Source organism: Bubalus kerabau, chromosome 2 (genome assembly GCF_029407905.1).
Source record: "Bubalus kerabau isolate K-KA32 ecotype Philippines breed swamp buffalo chromosome 2, PCC_UOA_SB_1v2, whole genome shotgun sequence".
Classification (NCBI taxonomy): domain Eukaryota; kingdom Metazoa; phylum Chordata; class Mammalia; order Artiodactyla; family Bovidae; genus Bubalus; species Bubalus kerabau.
Genome location: NC_073625.1, coordinates 163,701,137 through 163,727,780, shown reverse-complemented (window position 1 = coordinate 163,727,780; position 26,644 = coordinate 163,701,137). Strand labels below are relative to the sequence as shown.

Here is a 26,644-nt window from a genome sequence, read left to right as displayed (position 1 = left end):
TAGGAAAGCACTATGATTTAGTCCTAACACTAACTGATGAATAACTAGCAGCTAGATTTACTTCCTCTTGCTGCTGCTGCTAAGTTGCTTCAGTCGTGTCCAACTCTCTGCGACCCCAGAGACGGCAGCCCACCAGGCTCCCCCGTCCCTGGGATTCTCCAGGCAAGAACACTGGAGTGGGTTGCCATTTCCTTCTCCAATGCATGAAAGTGAAAAGTGAAAGTGAAGTCGCTCAGTTGTGTCCGACTCTTGGCGACCCCATGGACTGCAGCCTACCAGGCTCCTCCGTCCGTGGGATTTTCTAGGCAAGAGTCCTGGAGTGGGTTGCCATTGCCTTCTCCTCTTGCTACACACACTTAAACACCAAATCTGTTATCACTATAAGGAATGGCCCCCTCCTACGAGATTCCTCCCTCTCCCAAGAAGAGAGAACTGAGAAGTCAGGAAGTTCAGGAGAGGGCAGGCTGGGCATTCCAGTCTTTAGGGCTCTCCACCTAAAGACTCTCACCTCTGCTTTCTGCTCTTAAGTAATTTTATCACTGAGCAGAGGCTGCTGTGCTGTGCTGTGCTATCCCTGTGGATCCAGCAAATCCCTCCTCCCTCCCCTCAGAAGGGGAAAGACACGTGGTCCCATAATCCTTTGCCAGTGGGATCCCACTATGGTTCCCCAGGGAGACGCACCTGCCTGAGGTGTGGGAAGTGGGAGAGGAGCAGCGGCCGTTGCTCACTTCTGGCAGGAGGGTGGCCTTTGCAGGATGGCAGTTGCTTGCCATTCCTGCATTGGAGTGTGAGTAACTCCTGCCACTCTCTCCCTTGGTGCTGTTGGCTTTGTGACTTCCTGCTGCTGCTGCTGCTAAGTCACTTCAGTTGTGTCCGACTCTGTGTGACCCCGTAGACGGCTTCCTGAGATTCCCTCATTTTCCCAAATAGCAGAGCTGTTCCTTGACCTTCACTTTCCCAGCTTTTCAGGAGGTTGTGAAAGCACCTGCTCCCTCCCTGCTTTCTGTTTTCCTGATGGAACTCTGACTGAAAAATAAGGCCTTTGGCTGACTTACTCATTCTCTGTTGTCCACAAAGTCAGTGGTTTAGTTTTCTGACCAAGAGTGCAAACCAGGGATGACTCAGGATGTGCTCCAAATTTGTAATAAAGCCCATTTCTTGGTATTTCCTAGTCATTGTATACACTTTTCTTGAGATCTCCCACACTGCCTCCCAGAAAAACACAGCAGAACAAATGAAAGCACCATCATCATTTGTTAAATGTTTTCATTTATCATAGCTGCTATTGTTGTTATTATGTCTTGCTTCATACCAGAATTGTGACAAAGGGCAATTAGTTTTAGAGAAAGTGAAGAAAGGTAGGAAGGTTGCTTTAATTTTTCCCAAACCTGGCTGGAGGGGAAATTCACACATCCTTCCAGTTTATGAAACAGGCGTCGGATCTTTATTAAACTGGCCAGCAGAAGAAGGTCATCCCCGTTCAGGTATCGGAGTGCTGGAATCTCCTTAGAATTTAGCAGCTTTTCAGCAAAGAGAAAGAGAAAGGAAGCTCAGGGTTCCGTGTGGAAATAGTGACTGCAGAAGCAGGAGGTGGGAGGAGGCAAGAGGCAACACTAGTTAGGGGCTGGAGTCTCCTGTGAGTCTGCTGCTGCTGCTGCTACATCGCTTCAGTCGTGTCCGACTCTGTGTGACCCCATAGGCAACCCACCAGGCTCCCCCGTCCCTGTGATTCTCCAGGCAAGAACACTGGAGTGGGTTGCCATTTCCTTCTCCAATGCATGAAAGTGAAAACTGAGAGTGAAGTTGCTCAGTCATGTCCTACTCTTAGTGACCCCATGGACTGCAGCCCACCAGGCTCCTTCATCCATGGGATTCTCCAGGCAAGAGTACTGGAGTGGGGTGCCATTGTTATCTATAAATAGGGGCAGTGGTATTAATTCTGATCTGAACAGGAATGATCTCTGGAGATTTGAGAGACTAGAGCAGACCAGACCAAACAGAATTTGCATATTTTCTTTCAAATGCTTACTACGCATTCAAGTCATTATAATAGCATATACTATTTCACCAGCATCTATTGAGGGGAGCACAGAAATGCTATAGTTATCCTGTCCCTGGGACACACCCAGTGTGGAGTGAGTGCTGGCTTGGAGGCTGGGAAGGTGGTGGGGAGCACCTGAGCTGGGCTTTCCAGAAGGCCCCAGGATGACCGACACTCCTTTTCTTCTCCCGAATGTGCCCCCACCTCCAGGAGCTGCTGCACATGAACATCCCCAAGACCCTTCCTTGCCTTCTGTGCTGCCCATGTCCTCTCAGCCTTGGGTGACCCAGGCTGATGCTGTCTCCTAGAGCTGCAGGAAGGTCAAGGGTCCCCAGCCTTGCCTGGAATGTTTCCAAGGCTGAGCTTTAGGACCAGCCAGGAGGGGCATGTAGCCTCAGTGGGGTGGGCTAAAGAAGCCAATCTGCTACCTCCTGCAGGCAGAGTGGCCACTTATTCACCTGCCAGAGATGTGAGATCACAGTATTCTGCATTTTCACCCCTCCCCACGTTGGAAGGAAGGGAGGGAGAAAGGAAAAAGGGATGGGGGAAGGAGGTTGAGATAGCTGAGAAATGAAGGGTGAATCACCATTTTTAGTTTTCCTTCAATCCCAAATCCCGTAAAATGGGAAACATTTTCAGAGAGTAAATCAATAGGAAATAGGAAAGATTTTCATCAGCAGGAATAATCTTAAGGAATTCCTGAAAATTGAGAAGCAGCTGGGACCATATCTACTGAGAGATAAATGATCAAATGAATGCACTGGTCCAGAGCACACATATTCTGAGCTCAAAGGCAAGTGAATATTAGGATGGCATTTCAGGCAAAGACCTTAAGACGGAAACATATTGATGATGTTAAATTTTTTTGTCAAAATAGAAACAAAAACCCTCAGTGATACTCTGAGTCACACAATGGACGCAAAGCTGAAGGGCCAATAGGTGAGCTGGCCCAGGGGTGAACGGTGTAACTCACCATGAAAACAACACCTTGAATTTCCTAACCACAGAACTTCAAGACAGACAAAGTGAAACCTGATAGAAATTACAGAAAAAATGGACAAATTCACAGTTCTACTGGGATATTTTCATGCATCTCTCAGAAATAAACCAACAATATAAGAAGAAAAGGATATAGAGAGAAGTATGAAGAGAACAATTAAACATACATTATACAATTTGTGACAATAAACATTCAACCATTTGGGGAGTCAAATATACATGGAACAGTCATAAATTATGTCATCAAGTACAAAGAAAATATCCCTGCATTTAAATAGCAAGAAAAAATGCAAGCCATATTCCTTGCCCATTTAGAAGTTAATGAGAAAAGGTAGCAAATTTAAAAAACCTTATTTGAAAGTTAAGTAGCTACTGAGTTGAAGAAATCAAAATAGAACTCATAGACTATATAGAAGTGAAAGAAAACAAGAGCACTATATGAGTCCCACGGTAGGGGTGGGGTGGGGTGCTGGGAGTTTACACAGGGTGGTCAGGAAAGGACTCTGAGAGCAGAACCTGAGGGAAGTGCTAAGTGGGGTATGGGGCATTTTAGGTTGAGGGAACAGCAAGTGCAAAAGCCCTGTGGCAGCGATGTGCATGGCATTGTCCACAACAGCAAAAAGGCCATGGTGGCTAGAGCAAAGTGGGTAAGAAAAGAGGACCACAGAGAAATATTAAAAAAGGAAGTCCAGATCATGTATAGTAATGTAGGTGTTTTATAGGATCTTGGCTTTTACTCTGAGTACTGTTAGAAGTCACAGTTAGACCATTTTCATTAGTTGCTAGGTGTTTTTTGATTTCCTCTGATTTCTTCAGTGATCCAATGGTTGTTTAGTAGCAGATTGTTTAGCTTCCATGTGTTTGGGTTCTTTACAGTTTTTTTCTTGTGGTTTATTTCTAATCTTATGGCTTTGTGATTGGAAAAGATGTTTGATATGATTTCGATTTTCTTAAATTTACCGAGGCTGGCTTTGTGGCCCAGCATGTGGTCAATCCTGGAGAATGCTCCATGTGCACTTGTGAAGAATGTGTATTCTGCTGCTTTTGGATGGAATGCCCTATAAATATCAATTGTGCTTTCAAAGTATCACCCTTACTATCATGATAGAATTGACTTTGGGAAGAGTGGAAGCTGAGATACTCGGGCGGAGGCTATTGTAATAATTTAAACAAGATGGATTAAGTAGATACATGAGGCAGACGGGGTGAAATTAATGAAGGATGCAAGGAGTGTTGGAATCTGGTGACATGTTGGTGGTGGCATTTAGAGGACTTGCAGATGAAAGACTTGGGGTTGCAAAACAGAGAAGAGAGGACCAACCCCAAAGTTTTGGGTCTGAGCAACTGAAAGAAAGGTGTTGCCATTTCCTGAGATGGAGAAGACCGAAGGTAAATGCCTTCCCATGTCATTTTGCTCTGTGAAGTTCCTAATACCCTTTAGATGCCAGATGGAGATGCAGGGTTGGAATCAGAGATATGCAAATTTAAAGTTCCTGAGAGATCCACCTGGAGATCAAAGGAGGGGTTATCAGCAAGCAGTTGGTATTTCAGGACAGAAACCTAATGAGATCACCTAGGGAGTTAGTACAGAGAGAGAAGAGGTGAGCCCGATGACAGGCCCTGGAGCCTTTCAGTATTTAAAAGAGGGGAGGTGAAGGAAATATGCAAAGAAAAATGAGGAGTAGCCCTTGAGGTGGAAGTAAAATCAAGGCACAGTAACTCCTGGAAGCAAGAGAGGAAATGCTTCCAGGGGGAGGGGATGAGAAACTATAGGGCATTAGATTTAGCATTCATGGGAAATAGATGGGGAAACAGTGTCAGAATTTATTTTTTGGGGCTCCAAAATCACTGCAGATGGTGACTGCAGCCATGAAATTAAAAGACGCTTACTCCTTGGAAGGAAAGTTACGACCAACCTAGATAGCATATTGAAAAGCAGAGACATTACTTTGCCAACAAAGGTCCGTCTAGTCAGGGCTATGGTTTTTCCAGTGGTCATGTATGGATGTGAGAGTTGGACTGTGAAGAAAGCTGAGCACCGAAGAATTGATGCTTTTGAACTGTGGTGTTGGAGAAGACTCTTGAGAGTCCTCGGACTGCAAGGAGATCCAACCAGTCCATTCTGAAGGAGATCAGCCCTGGGATTTCCTTGGAAGGAAGGATGCTAAAGCTGAAACTCCAGTACTTTGGCCACCTCATGCGAAGAGCTGACTCACTGGAAAAGACTCTGATGCTGGGAGGGATTGGGGGCAGGAGGAGAAGGGGACGACGGAGGATGAGATGGCTGGATGGCATCACTGATTCGATGGAGGTGAGCCTGAGTGAACTCCACAAGTTGGTGATGGACAGGGAGGCCTGGCGTGCTGCAATTCATGGGGTTGCAAAGAGTCGGACACGACTGAGCAACTGAACTGAACTGAACCACAGTAAACGTGTAACACTATGCAACAACCAAAGAGACAAATTTACTTGGATATGTAGACATGAAAGATACTCCATTTAACTTGTGGAAAACAAAAACAAATAGAACAAGTCTAACAGTACAATCAGTGTGCTGCTGCTGTTGCTAGTAAGTCGCTTCAGTCGTGTCCGACTCTGTGTGATCCCATAGACGGCAGCCCACTAGGCTCCTCTGTCCCTGGGATTCTCCAGGCAAGAACACTGGAGTGGGTTGTCATTTCCTTCTCCAATGCATGAAAGTGAAAAGTGAAAGTGAAGTCACTCAGTCGTGTCCGACTCTTAGCAACCCCATGGACTGCAGCCTACCAGGCTCCTCCATCCATGGGATTTTCCAGGCAAGAGTACTGGAGTGGGTTGCCATTGCCTTCTCCGACAGTGTAGTCAGATGCAATTTTTATTTTAAAAAGATGTATATGAATAATTTCTAAACATATAGAAAAGAGAAATACACACCAAATTTTCAATGTGATTACCTTTGAGAAGAAGATTAGAATAGAAGAAAGGATGGAAGGGAGGAATATCGTTTTTACCTCTTTTATGTCTATACTATTTGAATCTTCAAATATAACAGTGTATTCACGTGTCACTTTTGCAATTTTAAAAAACTGAAAGGGTAATTATGAGGATGATGAGAAAAGAAAACGTTTTTAACATCAGATTCTTTCTTTTGCACCAACTCTTTTTCAAAACTCATTTCGAAGAAGAGAGGTGAGGGGAAAGAGAGAGCATTTTTTACATTTTTGGTAAGGATGCATTTATCATGAATGTATTGAACCAAAAAGAGGCTATACTGTAGATTTCTAACCAAGGAAGAAACTTGTTTGGACTTGCCAGCTGACTGCAGTAGCTAGATCGACTGGAAGCCACTTGAATATTGCTTAGCACAGCGTGGACCCTCGCTCTCTGTTGACTGAATCTGAAGTCTCCCTTTTGTTTGGTGTTTATGAAATATCCCTGCCTATGGGGAATCCTGAAGTCATATTTCCACTTACTTAAATGTATAGATGTTTTAGAAACTGAAGATGTCTTTGAAATCTGGGGCCATCTCTTCCTTGAATAACTGATGAAACAAGGTTCTCAGAGTTTAGGATACTTATTCAAAGTCACATATTATGTATGTTCTATATATAGTCACTCGGTCGTGTCTGACTTTGTGACCCCATGGACTGCAGCACGCCAGGCTTCCCTGTCCTTCACCAACTCTTGGGGCTTGCTCAAACTCATGTCCATCGAGTGAGTGATGCCATCCAACCATCTCATCCTCTGTTGTCCCCTTCTTCTCCAGCCTTCAATCCTTCCCAGCATCAGGGTCTTTTCAAATGAGTCAGTTCTTCCCATCAGGTGGCCAAAGTATTGGAGTTTCAGCTTCAACATCAGTCCTTCCAATGAATATTAAGGGTTGACTTCCTTTAGGATTGACTGGTTTGATCTCATTGCACTCCAAGGGGACTCTCAAGAGTCTTCTCCAGCAACCCAGTTTGAAAGCATCAGTTCTTCAGTGCTCACCCTTCTTTATGGTCCAGTTCTCACATCCATACATGACTACTGGAAAAACCACAGCTTTAGCAAGATGGACCTTTGTCAGCAAAGTAATGTCTCTGCTTTTTAACACACTAAGTTGGTCATAGCTTTTCTTCCAAGGAGCAAGTGTCTTTTAATTTCATGACTGCAGTCACCATCTTCAGTGATTTTGGAGCCCCCCAAAATAAAGTCTTTCACTGTTTCCATTGTTTTCCCATCTATTTGTCATGAAGTGATGGGACCGGATGCCATCTTAGTTTTCTGAATGTTGAGTTTTAAGGCAAGTTTTTCACTCTCCTCTTTCACTTTCACCAAGAGGCTCTTTAGTTCTTCTTCACTTTCTGCCATAAGGGTGGTGTCATCTGTGTGTCTGAGGTTATTGATATTTCTCCTGGCAATCTTAATTCCAGCTTGTACTTCATCCAGCCCAGCATTTCACATGATGTACTCTGCATATAATTAAATAAGCAGGGTGACAATATACAGCCTTGAAGTACTTCTTTCCTGATTCGGAACCAGTTTGTTGTTCCATGTCCAGTTCTAACTGTTGCTTCTTGACCGGCATACAGATTTCTCAGGAGGCAGGTAAGGTGGTCTGGTATTCCCATCTCTTTCAGAATTTTCCACAGTTTGTTGTGATCCACAGTCAAAGGCTTTGGCCACAGTCAATAAAGCAGAAGTAAATGTTTTTCTGGAACTCTCTTACTTTTTCGATGATCCAACGGATGTTGGCAATTTGATCTCTGATTCCTCGGCCTTGTCTAAAATCCAGCTTGAATATCTGGAAGTCACGGTTCATGTACTGTTGAAGCCTGACTTAGAGAATTTTGAGCATTACTTTGCTAGCATGTGTTGAATTGTATGGCTCAGATGGTAAAGCGTCTGCCTGCAATGACCTGATTGACCCTGGGTTCAATCCTTGGGTCAGGAAGACCCCCTGGAGAAGGAAATGGCAACCCACTCCAGTACTCTTGCCTGGAAAATCCCATGGATGGAGGAGCCTGGTAGGCTACATCCATGGTGTAGCAGAGTCAGACACGACTGAGCAACTTCACACTTTACTAGTGTGTGAAATGAGTGCAATTGTGCAGTAGTTTGAACATTCTTTGGCATTGCCCTTCTTTGGGATTGGAATGAAAACTGACCTTTTCCAGTTCTGTGGCCACTGCTGAGTTTTCCAAATTTGCTGGCATACTGAGTGCAGGACTTTCACAGTATCATCTTTTAAGATTTGAAATAGCTCAACTGGAATTCCATCACACCTCCACTAGCTTTTTTTGTAATGATGCTTCCTAAGGCCCACTTGACTTTGCATTCCAGGATGTCTGGCTCGAGGTGCGTGATCACACCATCGTGGTTATCTGGGCTCTGAAGATCTTTTTTGTAGAGTTCTGTGCATTCCTGCGACCTCTTCTTAATATCTTCTGCTTCTGTTGCTGCTGCTGCTGCTACTAAGTCACGTCAGTCGTGTCCGACTCTGTGCGACCCCATAGATGGCAGCCCACCAGGCTCCTCCATCCCTGGGATTCTCCAGGCAAGAACACTGGAGTGGGTTGCCATTTTCTTCTCTTTTGCTTCTGTTAGGGTCCTACCATTTCTGTCCTTTATTGAGCCCATCTTTGCATGAAATGTTCCCTTGGTATCTCTAATTTTCTTGAAGAGATCTCTAGTCTTTCCCATTCTATTGTTTTCCTCTATTTCTTTGCAGTGATTACTGAGGAAGGCTTTCTTATCACTCCTTGCTGTTCTTAGAAACTCTGCATTCAAATGGGTATATCTTTCCTTTTTTCCTTTGCCTTTCACTTCTCTTCTTTTCTCAGCTATTTGTAAGGCCTCCTCAGACAACCATTTTGCCTTTTTGCATTTCTTGGGGATGGTCTTGATCACTGTCTCTTGTCCAATGTCACGAACCTCCATCCATAATTCTTCAGGCACTCTGTCTATCAGAGATTTAATCCCTTGTATCTGTGTATATACATGTAATCCCTTTTATATACATGTAATCTATTTATATACATGTAATTTTTATACATCTAATCCCTTGAATCTATACATATACATGCATATATACATATTTCAGCTTTACTGAGATGTAATTGACAAATTCTACATCTCTATTGGGGCTTACTTGGGAAATTCCATGGACAGAGACACTTGGTGGGCTACATCCATAGGATTGCAAAAGAGCTGGACAGGACTTAGCGACTAAACGACAACAACAAACATCTCTATGGAGCTATCATTTAGTAAGTAGTTGGTGCCAAGAAACATGCTAAGCACTTTATATTCTCATTGAATCATCACAGCAATCAATAATATAATGGAGGAATCATCCCCATTTTATAGAGGAGGGCACTGAAGTTCAAGTTCACCAGCTTAGCTAAGTGGCAGAGTTGAGGTTTGAAACTATGTCCTATAACCTGAAGTCTGTGTTCTTAACCATCGTGCAGCATTGCTGGTCACTGAGAGTGTTCTTTGGGCCATGCCCTGGGTGGTGTAGAGAAATCAGTAAGAAAGAGATTCTATCCTGCAGGAGCTCACCATCCAGTAGGAAAGGCAGCCCCGAAGGCAAGTAAGGCGCATAGTTCAGCAAGCACGCACATGGACAGAGACGAGTACATGGACAACCTCGAGAAGGACACGATTGACCTTGTTTGGACAAAGGGCAAGGAGGTCTGGGAAGTGTCTCTAAGGAAACAGGGCTTGTGTTGGGTCTTGAACATGGTCAGAACCCAGGTCTCCTGACAGCCAAAGGCTTTCAGCTAGAACACAGAGAAAAACAATACAAACTACTAAAACTAAAACCTCAAAGCTGCACTACTCATAGAGTAGACACTGAGTAAACGTTATTTGGAATCAAGTTTCAAATAAAAAGGAATTTGAGGAAGAAGAAACAATAAGACTGTCTCAATCCCATATGAATTCAATTCCATATAAAACTTTCACTGTTTTTTCCTTGAATTTCAAAATTCACAGTGGTGCACAGTAGATTACACACGAGTATAATTTTTCAGTAATAACACTAATATTATTTTACTCCTATTATTCTAAATGTTTTAAAATGTTTATAAAAATGGACCTACCTTCACTTTGGTTCCGACATTGATTCTTGCCTGTTGGCCCATTGCTAGAAAAGTGATTGAAATCTTGTCTTGTTCTAAGATGCGGATTCCAACATAATGGTTCAAAGCCAGAAACACAGGTTTAAATGAAACAAAGGGTGAGGAAGTGACGGAACTTGACCAATTCCAAGCCCTTACTCTGTTGCCAGCTTGATCTGAATATTGACCACCCAAGATATTGATGTATACCCTGAGGAGAAAGGAAATTAAAAATCATAAACATGAGCATTATAATTCAACCTTGAAATTAGCTCTGCCACTTGCTAACCAAAGAGAGTAGCAGTTCATACTAGCCAATAGCTTATGACTTTCCTGATGGCTCGAGCGGTAAAGAATCCACCTGCAGTGCAGGGGACACAGGAGACATGAGTTCAATCCCTGGGTCAGGAAGATTCCCTGGAGTAGGAAATGGCAGCCTTCTCACTATTCTTGCCTGGAAAATCCCATGAACAGAGGAGCCTGCTGGGTTACAGTCCATGGGGTCACAAAGAGTTCAACACAACTACACACACACACACACGATGTGCACAATAGCGTATGAATAATGGAAAACCTCATATAATCATAGGAGCCATAATACTGGGACAGAATCCTATACTAATTTGAAGTACTGGGTATAGTTTAAGACCTAGTGATAAATCAAAATGCATCCAAAGGTGGAACCAGGATGATAAAGAGATCTGGAAAATGATGTGCTGGGGAGGATTAAGAGGGAGCAGGGAAGATTTAGTCTGGACATGAGAAAACACAAGAAGGCAGGCTCTGCCTGGAAGATGGGCGAGGACTGGTGCTTAGACGTTTCCTGTGCCAGTATGGATATCAGTGAGTGTAAGTTCTAGGAAAGGCTGTACTGGCCTCAGTACTGAGACTTGTTTTCTAACAGCAACTGGGGGGCTAGGACTTCTAGGATATCAAGGCTGGTGTGGGTAGAAAGGGCTCAGGGAACATCTTTGAGATCACTGTGGTTGAGAAGATCCCAGTAATGGAGTAGAAGGGGGAACTGACACCAGCCAGGTGTCCCAATCTCTTGGAGTTGCTAATGCCACATTTTACTACATTACCAACAGAAGCAGCCCTGTACCGTCTGAGATCTGGTGTCACTGGTGACTGCTATTGTATTCCATGAGCTCCTCTGCACTCTCTGTCACATTCTTCCATCTCGGCTCACCATGTGTTTCTCAGGGAGAGAGGATAGGTATGTGCTAGGAGCCAGCGTGAGGCACTCTGCCTGTGGCAAAGGTCATGAGGAAGGAGGCTCGGCATACGCAAAGGCGGGATCGAGCCTCAGGAGTCCCCCTGGAAATTCTCGAGCATCTACCCCCAAAACCAGAGTCTGCCTACTTTCTGCTTTGTGCTCTCACCTACACCTCTGACTTTATGGGGGGCTGTCTCCCACTACCTCTCTCTGAAAAAAAGAGTTAACTTACAGCTCCAGTTAATAAACTTCCTGGGTGTGATAGTGTTTCAACCTACAAACTCCTTTGGAAGTCCTCTAGCCTGCCTGAATAGGTTTTTCCGGCCACATGTGATTGCTCAGAGCCTCCCAACTGTGAGAGGCATGAGATATTCTAAACTGTCTAAATACAGATTCCTTTGCGCAGTTAAAAGATTGATTAGAAATTGTATTGGTGAAGGGATTTTCACTTGTTGGGCCAATGTTTGCTGCTAAGTTTCCATATCCCTTACCTGCTGTGTCCCTGGCAGTGTATGGATTAATATAATTGGTGTAAGTAGTAGCTTTAATGTTTGTAACCTTGGACCCTTGAGTTAATTCTTTTTCTTGTTATAGCCCACCACACCTTTGCCCTGTAGGAATGCAACTTTATCTAATGCTTCTGGAGGGTGGTGCCTGACTAATCACCTTTAGAGAAAAATAAGTTTTCTTGAAGAAAGGGTCTTTAAATGTTAACAGGCCTCCGGGCCAGAAGATGATGCAAATCACTTAAACTTTTGCATATGATAAGTTTGCAGGAAGAAAGCCTGGCTTACTGCATGACTCTACCCTTTCCCCCATTATCCTCTATGCATAACTTAAGGTATAAAATCTACTTTGGAAAATAAAGTGCGGGCCTTGTTCACCGAAGCTTGGTCTCCCCATGTCGTTCTTTCTCTCACCTTCTGGCTGAATTATTCAGCCTCTTTTCTCCACTGAATTTTCCTGCTGAGCTATCCTTATTCTATTACTCTTTATATCCTTAATTAACGTTTAATTAAGCAATTGTTTCCTGATCCTCACCGTCGCCATCCCCACTTCGAATTCCCTGGATCCACCGGGGCTGGACCGCGGCAGGTAGGGTTCTAGGTACTTAGAAAGTTGGCTTAATTTGATAATAAGTTATTTTTTTAAATCAGATGAACCAGCTATGAGGGCCCCCTAGAGTAAGATAACTCACGTCTTATTTTCCCAATTTTGAGTAGTAGCAGTAATCTAATAGCAAAAATACAAATGAGAAATTGAGGTGGTTATCTTATTGTTTCTGGGAAGGAGATTTAGTTTTATCATGCTATGTAGGCAAAGAAAACATTTGGTTAAAATTATCTATATAAATTGTTTATTAAATAAACTTTGAGTCTGTGCCATTTACATAGCATGTAGTAGCAAAGATTCAGGGTGTGCCTTCAAGGAACTTCAATCCTACAGGAGAGGTGGGCTTGCTACACAAGAGGTTATGAGGGTGTTAGGGAGCCATGTCAGGGGGCCCAGAGTTCATTTGGTGGGTAGGAAGGGTTCATTGGTTCAGAAAAGTCCTAGAAGCCAGTGAATATTTGGTGACAATTAATATTGTGCCTTAGCAAATAAATGTAATACAGAATTACTGCTGTTATTGTTCAGTTGTCAACTCGTGTCTGACTCTTTTGCCACCCCACAGACTAAGGCCTGCCAGGCTCCTCTGTCCATGGAGTTTTCCAGGCAAGAATACTGGAGTGGGTTGCCATTTCCTTCTCCAGGGGATCTTCCCAACCCAGGGATCAAACCCAGGTCTCCTGCATTGGCAGGCAGATTGTTTACCACTCAGACACCAAGGAAGCCCCACAGAATTGCTACTGAACCCTGAAGGACAAGTAGAAATCCTCCAATATAATTGGGGAGAATGGTTTGACTACTCCTTTGAACTATGAGTGCAATATTAATAGGTCCCTGTGTCCTAACTTTCTCAAGTACCAGCAAAGTGTTCAAACTTTCGTCAATTTATTGGCAGAGTTTCTCAAGATGAGATTGTTATACTTGTAAATAGTTTAAAGGCAGAGAATATCTCTTTCTGAAAAACTTAAAAAGTTGAAATTGTATTTGAAGTTAGAACCCAAATTTCACTTTCTCAGGCTAAATGAAATAATACAAGGTCACAGAGCATATAAATAGTAGATCAAAGGCATCAGGACCTTAATCGCTAGAGATTTTGTTTGTATGTTGTTGTTAAGAATTAATTGTTAAAGAATTATATAGTTGCTCATAGGAAAAGTGCTGTTCACTGTGGCTGCGGGGTGCCTTGTTGTTTAGTCGCTAAGTTGTATCTGACTCTTTTTGTGACCCCATGGACTGTAATCCACCAGGCCCCTCTGTTCATGGCATTTCCCAGACAAGAATACTGGAGTGGGTTGCCATTTTCTTCTCCAATGGGATGCCTACTTGTTAGGACTATATCTCAAACAACAACAGAGTATGACAGCTGTCCGTTGCGAATTATTTCCACTGATGAGGCCAGCATTTAGGCTAAAGAGAGACTGCTGGGTTTATATCTCACATCCCTAGAGTGGCCATATAATTTATCTAGAGGGTTTTTTTCCTACTACTAAAATTGTACAGCTATATTTTCTTGTTGCTTATAGAAAAAATATGATGAGCTTTGTTTTATGTAACTGCCTGGGATTTTTCCACTACATATGGGATGACATAAATAAAAAACTTCTCTGAATTGAACATTCCTATCCTACAACCACTAATTTAAATAAATCTTCTTAAATTCATTTTTGTCTTTCTAGTTATAAGATGAATAAAATCTGGCGATCTAATGTATAGCACAGTGATTTTCATTAACACTGCAGTTATGTAGTTGAAAGTTGCTAAGACAGTGGATCTTAAATGTCTTAAAAAGAAATGGTAATTATGTGACATGATGCAGTTGTTAGTTAGCTAATGCTACAGAGGTAATCATTTTGCACCATATAAGTGTATCAAATCAACAACCATTGTACACTTGTAACTTACCTAGTATATGTCAGTTATATTTCAAAAAAGTTGAAAAAATAAAAGGAAAAATAAAATTTCATGAAACTTGAGAAACAAAATGCCTGCAGGAGGAATCTAGAAGCCTACCAGACATTTCCATTGGGATGATAGCAGGAACTTCTACCAGAAGAATCTAGCAATGCCAGGATTGCAGGGTTAGTGGGCATATCTTCTTGGACTATACAAGTGAAGCCATTTATCTTGTTGGGCACTCGGATGATGGCTAGGTTTCCAGATGGGTAACTGAGATCAGTTAAGGTCATTTGAGTTATTCTAATGGTCTTTGACTAGCCTGAGAATAAATTTAATTTATAAGAGAGTCCTTTGAAGCTATAAAGCATTCTGAAACTGAATGGGAAGCACCGTTAATTACTAAAAAATTTTATGCTTTGTGTGTGCATCAAAATATATTTATGAGACACAAAAATTCTCACCAAAAATACCCACAAATGGAATCTAGCAAAATATAAAAAGGATTATATGTACAACGACAAACCAGAGTCCGTCCCAGGAATGCCAGGTTGGATTACCATCTAAAAATAAATTAATGGAAACATACTACATTGATAGAGAAAAGAGCAAAAATAGAGATGATCATTGCAACAGACACAGAAAAAGCATCTGACAAAATCCAATACCTTATGGTGATAAATGACTCAATGAACTAGGAATAGAAAGGAACCTCCTCAACCAAATAAGGCATGTCTAACAAAAACCCACAGTTAACGTCACACTTACTGATGGCAGACTAGGTGTTTCCCCCCTAAGGTCAGGAAGCAAACAAAAATGTCCACTCTCCCCACTTCCATTCAACCTCATGCTGGAGGTTCCAATCAGGAAAATATTATGGAAGAAAAAGAAATGAAGGCATCTATATTGGAAATAGAAGAAGTAAACTATCTCTAAGTGCAGATAACATGCTCTTGTATAAAAGAAAATCCTAAGGAATCTACAAAACAATGTCATAGAACTAACAAAAGAGTTCAGTAGGATTGTAAACTAAAAGGTCAATATATATGAAAAAAATTGTATTTCTAAGCAGTGAACATTTTGAAGATGAAATTAAGAAAATAATTCCATTTACAATAGCATCAAAGAATGAAATATACTGAGGATAATTCACGAACTGTTACTATTCAGTCCTATCTAAATGGATTGGAAGTCCAGCAGTGAAGTAAACACAAAATTGATTCTGAGTCATTTTGAAAATCAGCCTTAGTCTTCAAAGGAGTGAAAAAGAATTAAAGCCAGGGCAGGAAACAATAAGTAATGCTACAAGTTGGAAAGTTATTTTAAAATTTTTTGATATAATGAAAGAAAAACCTACTCTCTTTCTCATAGGGCTTGGGGAACTAAAACTTCCTTACACTTCTTATGCCATAAAGTCATTTTTCTGGGTTCTTGATGGGGTTTGACTAAACACGTAGGCAACTATGGCTAAAAATGACTTTCTCCTACAAAGTGAGGCTCTTAGTTCACCAAAAACTCCTCCTAATTTCATAGCTTTGTTTTACTTTCCCAGAGATATTAAATGGCCTTTGTGTCCAAATAGCAAATGGCCTGGCCATCAGGCAGTTCAAGTGATCAATAACCTAGTGTTCCATAAAATGGATATTGAATTTTTGTATTAAAAAACAACATATTACTCATGGGTGTGTAGACTGGTACACATTTTCTGGGAGACAAAATCTATTAAAGCTTTTTTCTTACCCAGAATTTTTATCTCTAGGTATTTAATTCAAGGAAGTAAGTGATAAGTATGCAGCAGAGTATGCACAAAGCTGTTCATTTAGCCATTGTATAAAACAGCCCCAAACTGTGAAACTATCTTTGATCAGTAATAGCAGATAGATTAAAGGAATTATAGTTCCTCCCTATGATGGAATACCATATTCATATAAAGATGGTGTAGTAGCTCTGTATTTATTGCATATTATATACTCACAATGTTTATGAGTATTTATTGTCTAATATTATTATGTAAAGGGAGCAAGTTATAAAATAATGAAGAACTTGTTAGAATTAATTTTTAAAGAATTATATAATTGCTCCTAGGAAAAAATAAGGAACGATGTATAAACAGATATTAATAGCTTTGCTCTGTGTGATAGGATTTGGTCATATCTATCTTTTTCCTTCATATTTTTTTATCTTTTTTCTTTAGCTTTGTTTTTTGTGAAGAAATAAGCTAATGAAAATAAGTTGTTGAAAGAAAGGATACAATATCTGCGTTGTCCCGTCTGGAAATGAAGTCAGAAACTTGCTCCCATGTTTGTAGTGCTTTTCAAAGAGCTCATTCGTCACGATCTACACACCACAGAAAACAAAAGGATGGTTATGTGATGACAACAGACATCCTGTGCTTGCTAGATAGTGATACAAACCATTTCTTAATTTAAATTTTTAGTCCTGCATCAGCAACAGGGGACAATTCTTAGGAATCATTAAAGGTTGTCCCTAAGCCGTGCAGATAACTTAATAAAATCTTTCTGGCAGGAATCTGACATTACTTATCTGTTTAAAGGGTCTGTGTTTTTTTGTCTCTTTTAATTTATTTAAAAGCTAAAAAAAATTTATTCAGTAGGACAAGATAGAGTGCTTAGGCTTTAGTCAGGATTATATTTTAAGTAACTGTTCTCATCAAAACAGCAAATACTTAAAAAGAGCTTATCACATGGTAGGTATTTTTTTTAATTGAAGTATAGTTGATGTACAATATTATATAAGCTTCAACAGAGTGGTTCACAATTTTAAAGGTTATATTTCGTTTATACTTATTATAAAATATGGGCTGTATTCTCTGTGCTGTATGGTATTATCCTTGTAGTTTATTTATTTTATACATAGTTGTTTGTACCTCTTAACCTCCTATCCCTATCTTGCTCTTCCCCACTTCCCTCTCCCCACTGAAAAATACTGGTTTGTTCTCTATGTCTGTGAGTCTGTTTTTCATTATATCCACTAGTTTATTTTCCTTTAGACTCTACATATTAGTGATACAATGCAGTATTTGTCTTTGACTTATTTCACTTAGTCAAATACCCTCCATCCGTGTTGCAACAAATGGCAAAGCTTCATTCTTTTTTTATGGCTGAGTACTATTCATATCTATGTGTGTTAGTCATTCAGTTGTGTCCAACTCTTTGCAACCCTGTGGACTGTAGCCTACCAGGCTCCTCTGTCCTTGGAATTCTCCAGGCAAGAATACAGGAGTGGGTTGCCATTCTCTTCCCCAGAGGATCTTCCCAATGCAGGGACTGAACCTCTGTCTCCTGTCTTTCAAGCAGATTCTTTACCATTGGAGCCACCAGGGCAGGCCATTCATATGTATATGTGTGTGTGTATGTGTGTATACGCCGCATCTTCTTTATCCATTCATCTGTTGATGGACACTTAGGTTGTTTCTATGTCTTGGCTATTGCACAATAAATAATGCTGCTATGAACACTGTGGTGCATGTCTCTTTGCGAATTAGCATTTTTATTTTTTCATGTATACGCTCAAGAGTGGAAGTGCTGAATCATATGGTAATTCTATTTTTAGGTTTTTGGGGAAACACCATACTGTTTTCTGTAGTGATTGCACCAATGTACATTCCCTCTAAAAGTGTATAAAGATTCCTGTTTCTCCACGTCCTTGCCAATACTTGTTATTTGTGTTCTTTTGGATGACGCCATTCTTGACAGCTGTGAGCTGATATCTTATTGTGGTTTTAATTTGCATTTCCTTGATGATTAGTGACGTTGAGCATCTTTTAATGTGCCTGTTGGCCACCTTTATGTCTTCTTTCAAAAAAATGTCTATTCTGGTCTTATGCCAGTTTTGCAACCAAGTTTATTTTTTATTTATCTACTTTTACTTTATACACATATTGCTATGAAAACAGAAGATTAAAAAAAAAAGCCCAGCTCTAGTACAATGGAGATATCCTATATCCTGATTGTAGAGGTGATTATATAACTATCAAAATTAATGGAGCTGTACATATAAAAAAGGTGAGTTTCATTATAAATTATACTTCAATAAAATGACTTTACACTCTAGTATAAGCTGTAGCATCTGGTGTCTCTTCAAGGTTGCTCTTGAAATTCATTTGAGCAAAATGCTAGTGAAATATGGGAAGATGAAGAAAGAAATACTGAGAGATATTCTGTATTATAGCTCTAAGCCTAACTATTTTATTATCTAGGTAATACTCAATAGGAAAATGAATTTGTACCCAACAATGTTTTATAATGAACTAAAAATTCAGTTTAATTCTATTTCTTCTTAATCTTGAATTATAATAAAATGGATATAAGAATTCCTAGGGCTAAACAATGAAATAATCTAAATTTTCATGTAAATGTTGCCATTTATTTTGAAAGATAATATGTTTCTCATTTTTATGAAATATAAAATACATTCAGAGAAGCACTAAAATATGCTATTTTGTTAATGGATAGTTATAACATGAACATCCATGTTATTACCATCTGGGACAAGAAATAGAACAGTGCTAAAACTCTAGAAGTCCCCTGTGTGCCAACCCAAAGTCAGTGTTCTACAATCTCTAAACAATATAGTTTCTTTCCCATTTTGAATTTTATGTAAATTGAATCATATAATGGGAATTTTTTATATTTTGTTTCGTTTAATCAACATTACATTTGTAAGATTCATATGTGCCCCAGTGTGTAGCCATAGTCCAATAGCTTCCATTTGTGTATAGTATTCTATTGTATGACTTCATCAGTTATTTATCCATTGTATTTTTAATGGGTATCTGGGTTGTTCCCAGTTTTTGGCTTATAGATAATGATACTCTGAACACTCTTATGCATGTATGCTGGTACCCAGTTCCTCTCAGATCTTATATCCAGAGGAAGAATTGTTGAATTCCACTTTACAAAAGGATATGTGTCTTTCACTTTACAAAAAACTGCCAAAATGATTTTCAAGCTGTTGTACCAATTTGCATTCCCACTACAGGCTAAACTGTAGTGACTGTTATTCTACATCCTTTCTAACATTCAGTAGTATCAGACTTTACAATTTATTTATTTAGCCAATATGATACGTATGTACATACATGTGTGATGTGTGTGCTTAGTCACTCCGTACTGTCTTGTCCAACTCTTTGCGACCCCATGGACTGTAGCCCACCAGGCTCCTCTGCTGGTGTACACTGATCTCTAATTGTGGTTTCAGTTTTCTTCTCCTAGGTTACTAATGAAGCTGAGCATCTTTTCATATGTTTATTGACCATTTGGATTTTTTCCTTGGAGAAGTGGTCAAGTTTTTTTTAGTTCATTTTTTTCTACTAGGGAGACTTTTTTTTCATGTTGATTTATAAAAATTCTTTATACATTTAGGATAAAAGCCCTTTGTATATCATATGTGCTATAAAACATCTCCCTTCTTGGCTTTTCTTTTAAATTTTATCAATTCCTTTATGGATACTGCTTTTTAGAATTAGTAAATCTTTCCCTAACCTGAAATAATAAAGCTATTCACCTATTTTTTAAAAAAATCATTGTAGCTTTACACTTCACATTTAAGTCTTTAATCCACTGGGAATGAAATATTATTTCAACTTCATTAAAAACTATGGATATCTAACTGTCCCAGCACCAGGTGTTGAGAACATTTTCCTTTCTCCATTACCTTGCAGTGTTACTGCTGGCACCTATCAGATGTCTGTGTGTGCATAAGTTTGATTCTGTATCATGGATTTTTTGCTTATCCTGCCCCCAAGCTACACCATCTTAATTACTATACTTTGTAATGTTGTTGTTGCTCAGTTGCTCAGTTGTGTCTGACTCTTTGTGACCCCATGGACTGCAGCATGCCAGACTTCCCTGTCAATCACCAACTCTCTCTGTCATTATCTGAGGTTGTTGATATTTCTCCCAGCCTTCTTGATTCCAGTTTGTGAGTCATCCAACCCAGCATTTTGCATAATATACTCTGCATATTGAAGAAGGGAATGGCAACCCATTCCAGTATTCTTATCTGGAGAATCCCATGGACAGAGAAGCCTGGCATGCTACAGTCCACAGAATTCTCCAGCTCAGAATACTAGAGTGGGTAGCTGTTTCCTTCTCAAGGGGATCTTCCCAACCCAGGGATCGAACCCAGGTCTTCCACATTGCAGACGGATTCTTTACCATCTGAGCCACTAGGGAAGCCCAAAAATACTGGAGTGGGCAGCCTATCCCTTCTCCAGCAGATCTCCCTGACCCAGGAATCAAATTGCATTGCAGGTGGATTCTATACTTATATAAAAATAAATTTATACAAAAGGATATTCAAAGCAACATTATTTAGTAAAACAAAAGAACTTTTAATAATCTTTATTTCCAATATCAGTAGAATGGTTAGATACTATATGAAAAGGCTCATAGATATTAAAATGATGTTAATGTAACCTATGGGCTTTCCTGGTGGCTCAGTGGTAAAGAATGCCCCTGCCAATGTGGGAAATGTAGGTTTGACCCCTGAGTTGGGAAGAGCCTTTGGAAAAGGAAATGGCAACCCACTCCAGTATTCTTGCCTGGGAAATCCCATGGACAGAGAAGCCTGGAGGGCTACAGTCCATGAGGTTGTAAAAGAATAGGATACAACTTATCAACTAAACAACAGCAATGTAAGCTATATAATATCATGGGAAAATTGTTGAAAATTAGGGCAACCCACTCCAGTACTGTTGCCTGGAGAATCCCATGGACAGAGGAGCCTGGTGGGTTACAGTCCATGGGGTCGCAAAGAGTCGGACACAACTGAGTGAGTAACACAATAACACAAAGTTAAAAGTAGAAAAAATTACATATGTAATATAATTACAGGTCTGTTAACAAAAACCTATGCTTAAAAACTCTGGAACAGTGCGGTCTAACTGAACTTTTATTGACCATAAAAGTTTTCTATAACTGCCTTGAAATATGGTTGCCATTAGTCACACACAGTTATTTAACACTTGAAATTTAGCTAGTGTGACTGAAGAATTAAATTCAAATTTTATTTTATTTTAATTCCTTTAAACTTGGATAGCCATGTGAAATATTTGTTACCACATTGGGCGGTGAAGATCTAGATAATATTGAAATATTAATCATGATTTTGGGGATGAGGCCGAGACTTCTGGTGATTCTCTGCCATTGATTTTAGGTTTCTAAAGGGTTCCAAATGTTCCTCACTATACAGTGATCACATTTTAAAGTAAAAAGGCTTTAACCAAAATAGCCCCTCATAAGACACACATAAGGTATTGTTATAAAGTCTGCATGCGTGCATGCTAAGTCACATTAGTCTTGTCTGACTGTTGTCCATGGGATTCTCTAGGCAAGAATACTGGAATGGGTTTCCACGTGCTACTTCAGGGAACTTCCCAACCCAAGGATCGAACCTGTATCTCCCACAGTTCCTACATTGCAGGTGGATTTTTTTCACCACTGAGCCACCAGGGAAGCCCAATATTCTAAAGTAGAAGTTAAAAGGCCAAGTCTGTACCAATTCTTTATGACTAATAGTTAAACGTGTCCTGTAACCAAGCCACCATCTTCATCGAGACAGCTTTTATAATTTTAGGTAAAACTGGTTTTTAAAGAGTAGCAAATAAAAAAATTACAAGCTAATTACCTTTCCACATGCTATCCTAGAATCACAGCAAACAATGGATATGTTTCTTTTGTCCAGTTGATAATCAGTTAGTTCTTCCTTAACTGACTCTATTTCTGGAATATCCACGGAAAGTTGATAAGAAATTGTCTTATAGTGTTTTGCATCTAATGGGACAAGAATCACATGAAAATACATATATGTTTAAAACTTTCCAAAATCTCTCTTCTAAAATGAAATTTCAAACTCTATTACAAATGCATTGATTCATTGGACACTTTTTTCCATTGGACATTTTTTTTAACGAAAGAAGAATCAGGAGCTTCATTAAATTAAATTGAGGGGCTCTCTTCTGTTAAAAAAAATGAGAACATTCTCATTTCATTGGAAGAACAAAAATAATGATTTTCATTATGTGGAATTTTTTGGCCGTAGGTTTAGTAGGAAAGAATTGAATCCCAAGGAACTTTATACTAGGGATTGAGTTGGGGGGAAAAAATGTTCTCAAAGTATCTTTTCAATAGGTCTGAGTTTCAGAGGAGCCTGATGCTCAGAAATATTAAAAATAAAAGTTAACTCCAATTGTGCAGCCTATAAGGAGAGAAGCAAGAATATAACTCTAGAACTTCCGATTCTAAAATCGATGCCCCTCCAGTTGTACTAGTATGGCAGCTCTACTGGCCAGCTGACCAGGGGGGCCCGTCTACAAGAAGGGAATCTGATTCATTTTTGACAGACTTTCCATATCCTAGCTTGAAACAAAATGGGATGTATGTTTTACTAAAAGAGAGACAATGAACTCAAAAGCTCATTCTAGCTCTCTGTAAAATGCGCTATGTGCTAAGTCGCTTCAGTCATGTCTGACTCTTTGCAACCCTATGGACCGTAGCCCACCAGGCTCCTCTGTCCATGGGTATTCTCTAGGCAAGAATACTGGAGTGGGTTTCCATTCCATCCTCCAGGGGATCTTCTGATCGCAAGGACTGAACCCACATCTCTATGTCTCCTGCATTGGCCGGCGGGTTCTTTACCATTAGTGCTACCTGGGAAGCTCCCAAGTGCTCTCTGGTGGTGGTGGTTTAGTCACTGAGTCCTGTACGACTCTTGCGACTCCACGGACAGTAGCCTGCCAGGCTCCTCAGTCCATGGGATTCTCTAGGCAAGAATTCTAGAGTGGGTTGCCATTTCCTTCTTCAGGTGATCTTCCCGACCAAGGGATTGAACCTGGGTCTCCTGCATTGAAGGCAGATTCTTTACCGACTGAGCTACGAGGAAAGCCAGTCAGTCAGTGCTCTATATATGCTGCTAAATTATTTCAGTCAATAACAGCAGTGAACTGAAGACTCAAAACTTCAAAAGCTAGGTGACAGAAAAGTGGGGTTTTCTGACTTTTTAGCCATTTTGACTGAGGCGTTGACCAAAATGAAAAAATTTAATACTATTTTTAAAATACATCAGTTTTTGCCCTCGGTCAAACACATGAGCTCTCTGATGTATAACTGGTCTATAACATCAGCTTTGAGGAACTTACCTTCTTCAGAGAAAGTAGGCTGTTCTTTTGCTAGTATTTCATAGTGTTTGGCCATTTGTCGCTCTTGTTTTCTACAAAATTAAAAACATGATGCACAAGTCTGAAATGTGTTCCCAGTTTAAAATAGTATACTATAGTGTGGTGGGAGAAGGAGGAGGTGGTGGTGAATCACTTACAGATGACTCCAGAGCAGGACCCAGAGCCTAAATTCCAGGAGGATAATGGTCTTTCATGACCAAGAAGGAAAGACCTGAGACATGGAATCAGCGGTTGTAGCTGTTCAATGTGCGTCAGCAGGCCCTGAGAAAGGGGAATACCTGCCACCAGGCCTTCATTCGACTGCAGCCACTCCAACCACTCCCTATGGTGAACCTAGAGGAAACTCTCAGAATGCAGGATTACAGGCCCCAGTTACCTAAGGGCTATAAGAAATCCAAGCCAGCCGCTTGGCTTTTCCCGCCCCCACCCTGACAAACCTCATATGTATTTCATTGGATAAAGCCTTCTCTAACTGTGAGATGCCCCGTGACCTGCAATCAGAGGATTATACATTCTGAAAAAGACATTATTCAAAGGACTATCTCCAACTTGGACAGAAGGACCCTTATCGGATGACACAGATTTACATCAAGATAAAGATGATATGCAGAGAAAAACACATGCCCCCAAAGAGATTACAGCCACTCCTCCAAACAGATCCAGCAGGAATAATCACAAAAGTCACCCCAGAGCCCCTTAATAGAACAGGGCGAGAACTCCATGACCCTACCGAGGTAGGGTCTACGAGTCCCGTGTCAGCATTAAAGAAGTTACAGAAGACTGACCATCTGTCCCTCATCACCCCAATAAAGATTTCTTGGGGTTCATGTCTCAAGGAAAATGTGAAGTAGGAGATAGATGGGTCTCTGCACTGAACAGCTGGTCATTTTCAAACAGAGCAAAACTGAAGTTTGTCCTCAGCCAGAAAAGAATGACATGTATTTCCCTTCCTCCACTGATATGGAGGGAATAAACTAACGGGGGAATCTGTAGCAGTGAAAAGGGAAAAAGACGAATGAGTTTTTCCTTTTCACTTCTCTGAGAGCAAAGAAGATAAAGAGAACAGTGAGCAGGCCTGAACATTCCGAGTTTATTTTACTTTAACTGCTGCTAATAAGTTTGCTTTTCTGCCCCCTAACTCTGCAGGAGCTACACTTCACTTGACTCTGCTAAATACATCCCCTGTCCAGTGTTTACCTTTACAACCTTTCCCTTGTAGTTACATGTCAGAAAGAAGGCCTCAGAGCCTCCAAGCTGCCAGATGCAGTTACTGGGTTACTGACGCCAGTTTATGACGGTCATTGAAACAAAGCAAAAGGAAGAAACCTAGACCCTGTTGTGTTTGTCTTCTCATCACCGACTCCTGACTGCAAGCGCTTGCCTTAGGGGCCCAGTTCTTGAGGCAGGAGCATAAGGTGTTCCCCTCTCCGCCAGTTGAGAATAAAAGCCACCATTCTATTTCTTTCAAAAAAAGAAGTATACTATAATTTTTACTGTTTACATGCCATTCCTTATTCTTTGTAATCTGTTATTACTTGTGAACCCAGTCATTTACTCAGTGCATGTGTGTTTTTACTGGACTTGGTGGACAAATTTCTCTAATATATAAATAGGAATTCCCAATTGCCCTGAGAATTTGGAATGGGTAAATTTTCTACTCCAAAAGTCAGTGAGCTCACTGAGTTTCTGACACCTTCTGACTCTCATAACGTCCACCAGGAACTGCACGAGGTTTGCTTTAGCCAATTTTTGTTTCTTCACTGGGAATGCATCTACAAAATTATCTGCTTGGAAAAAATGAGGTTTGTTTTTACAAAAGGCTTTCTAGGGCTTCCCTGGTGGTCCAGTGGTTGAGAATCCACCTGCCAATGCAGGGGACATGAGTTCGATCCCTGGTCTGGGAAGATCCCACATGCCACGAAGCCCTCAGACCACAACTACGGAGCCCACAGGACACAGTTACTGAAGTGCTTGCACCCCAGAGTCCACACTGTGCAACAAGAGAAGCCACCACAAACAGAAGCCTATGCACCACAGCAAGAGAGTAGCACCTGCTTGCTAAAACTAGAGAAAGCCTGCGCGTAGCAACGAAGACCCAGTACAGGCAAAAATAAATAAGTAAATAAATCTTAAAAAAAAAAAGGCTTTCTAATTAAGTGGGCCTATCTGAGTTCCAATATCAAAGCCTCACTGTTACCTCTGCAAAGCTTTTTCTTTCGCTTTGAGTCTGTCAACTTCACTGCCGTGGGCGGCATGAGGATTAATACTGATTAATTCAGTTTTAGAGCTCTGGATTTTTTGGTTTTCTTCACAGATGTAGTCGACCAGACTTTGGAAATGACCACAACAGGAGGCCTGAAAAACAAAGACGTTATTTTCTTCTCCTCAGCCCTAGATGAAGGTGATTACAGGAGGGGAACAAAATAAAACCCAAAATGGCTAATGGGGTTTTGGATAACAATCTATCATATTTTTTGGGGGGTGGCTAACAGCTTTATTGAGGTATAATTCCCATATCATACAATTCACCCATTTCAAGTGTACAATTCAATAATTTTTAGTATATTCACAGAAGTGTGCAATGATCACAGCAATCCATTTTAGAACATGAAACCTGTACCGAGTAACAGTTACTCCTTCTCCTCCTCCCCACATGGCTGCCACTAATCTATCTGCTGTCTCTGTAGATTTGCCTGTTCTGTATGTTAATATAAATGGAATGTGGTGCTTTGTAACTGGCTTTTTTCATCTAGTACAATATTTTAATTTATATTGAAGCATGTTTAAATGCTTCATGTCTTTTTATGGCTGCATAAGATTCCATAGTATGCGAGGAGGAACAAGATGGCAGAGGAGTAGGTGGATGTGGAGCATGTCTTTCTCCACACATACATCAGGAATACACCTTCAGACACAGAAGTGCATGAAGAACACAAGCTGAGAGCTGACAGGAGTACCTGACCTGCGGAAAAGAATATATAGAACCATGCGAAACTCAGTAGGATGAAGGAACTAGGGGGAAAAACAGGAGTGTTAGTAGGATGGACCTGCCCTTGGCGGGTGGGGGAACTGAAGCAGGGGTCCAATCCCCACAGCGGGGCAAT

The 26,644-nt window shown here is 40.7% G+C and overlaps 1 protein-coding gene across 1 annotated transcript in view; it reads right to left on the bottom strand.

The window, feature by feature from the left end:
* Positions 1-1,256: 1,256 nt before the first annotated feature.
* Positions 1,257-26,644, bottom strand: part of ERICH6 (glutamate rich 6) — a 48,548-nt gene continuing 23,160 nt past the window's right edge. Inside the window, exons 8-14 of the mRNA XM_055570112.1 lie at positions 25,738-25,895; positions 23,502-23,572; positions 21,992-22,137; positions 16,593-16,678; positions 14,459-14,614; positions 10,105-10,333; positions 1,257-1,520 (exon numbers count right to left, since the gene is read on the bottom strand). Coding sequence (XP_055426087.1) covers positions 1,257-1,520; positions 10,105-10,333; positions 14,459-14,614; positions 16,593-16,678; positions 21,992-22,137; positions 23,502-23,572; positions 25,738-25,895 — 1,110 coding nt within the window. The remainder of the gene's footprint in view (positions 1,521-10,104; positions 10,334-14,458; positions 14,615-16,592; positions 16,679-21,991; positions 22,138-23,501; positions 23,573-25,737; positions 25,896-26,644) is intronic.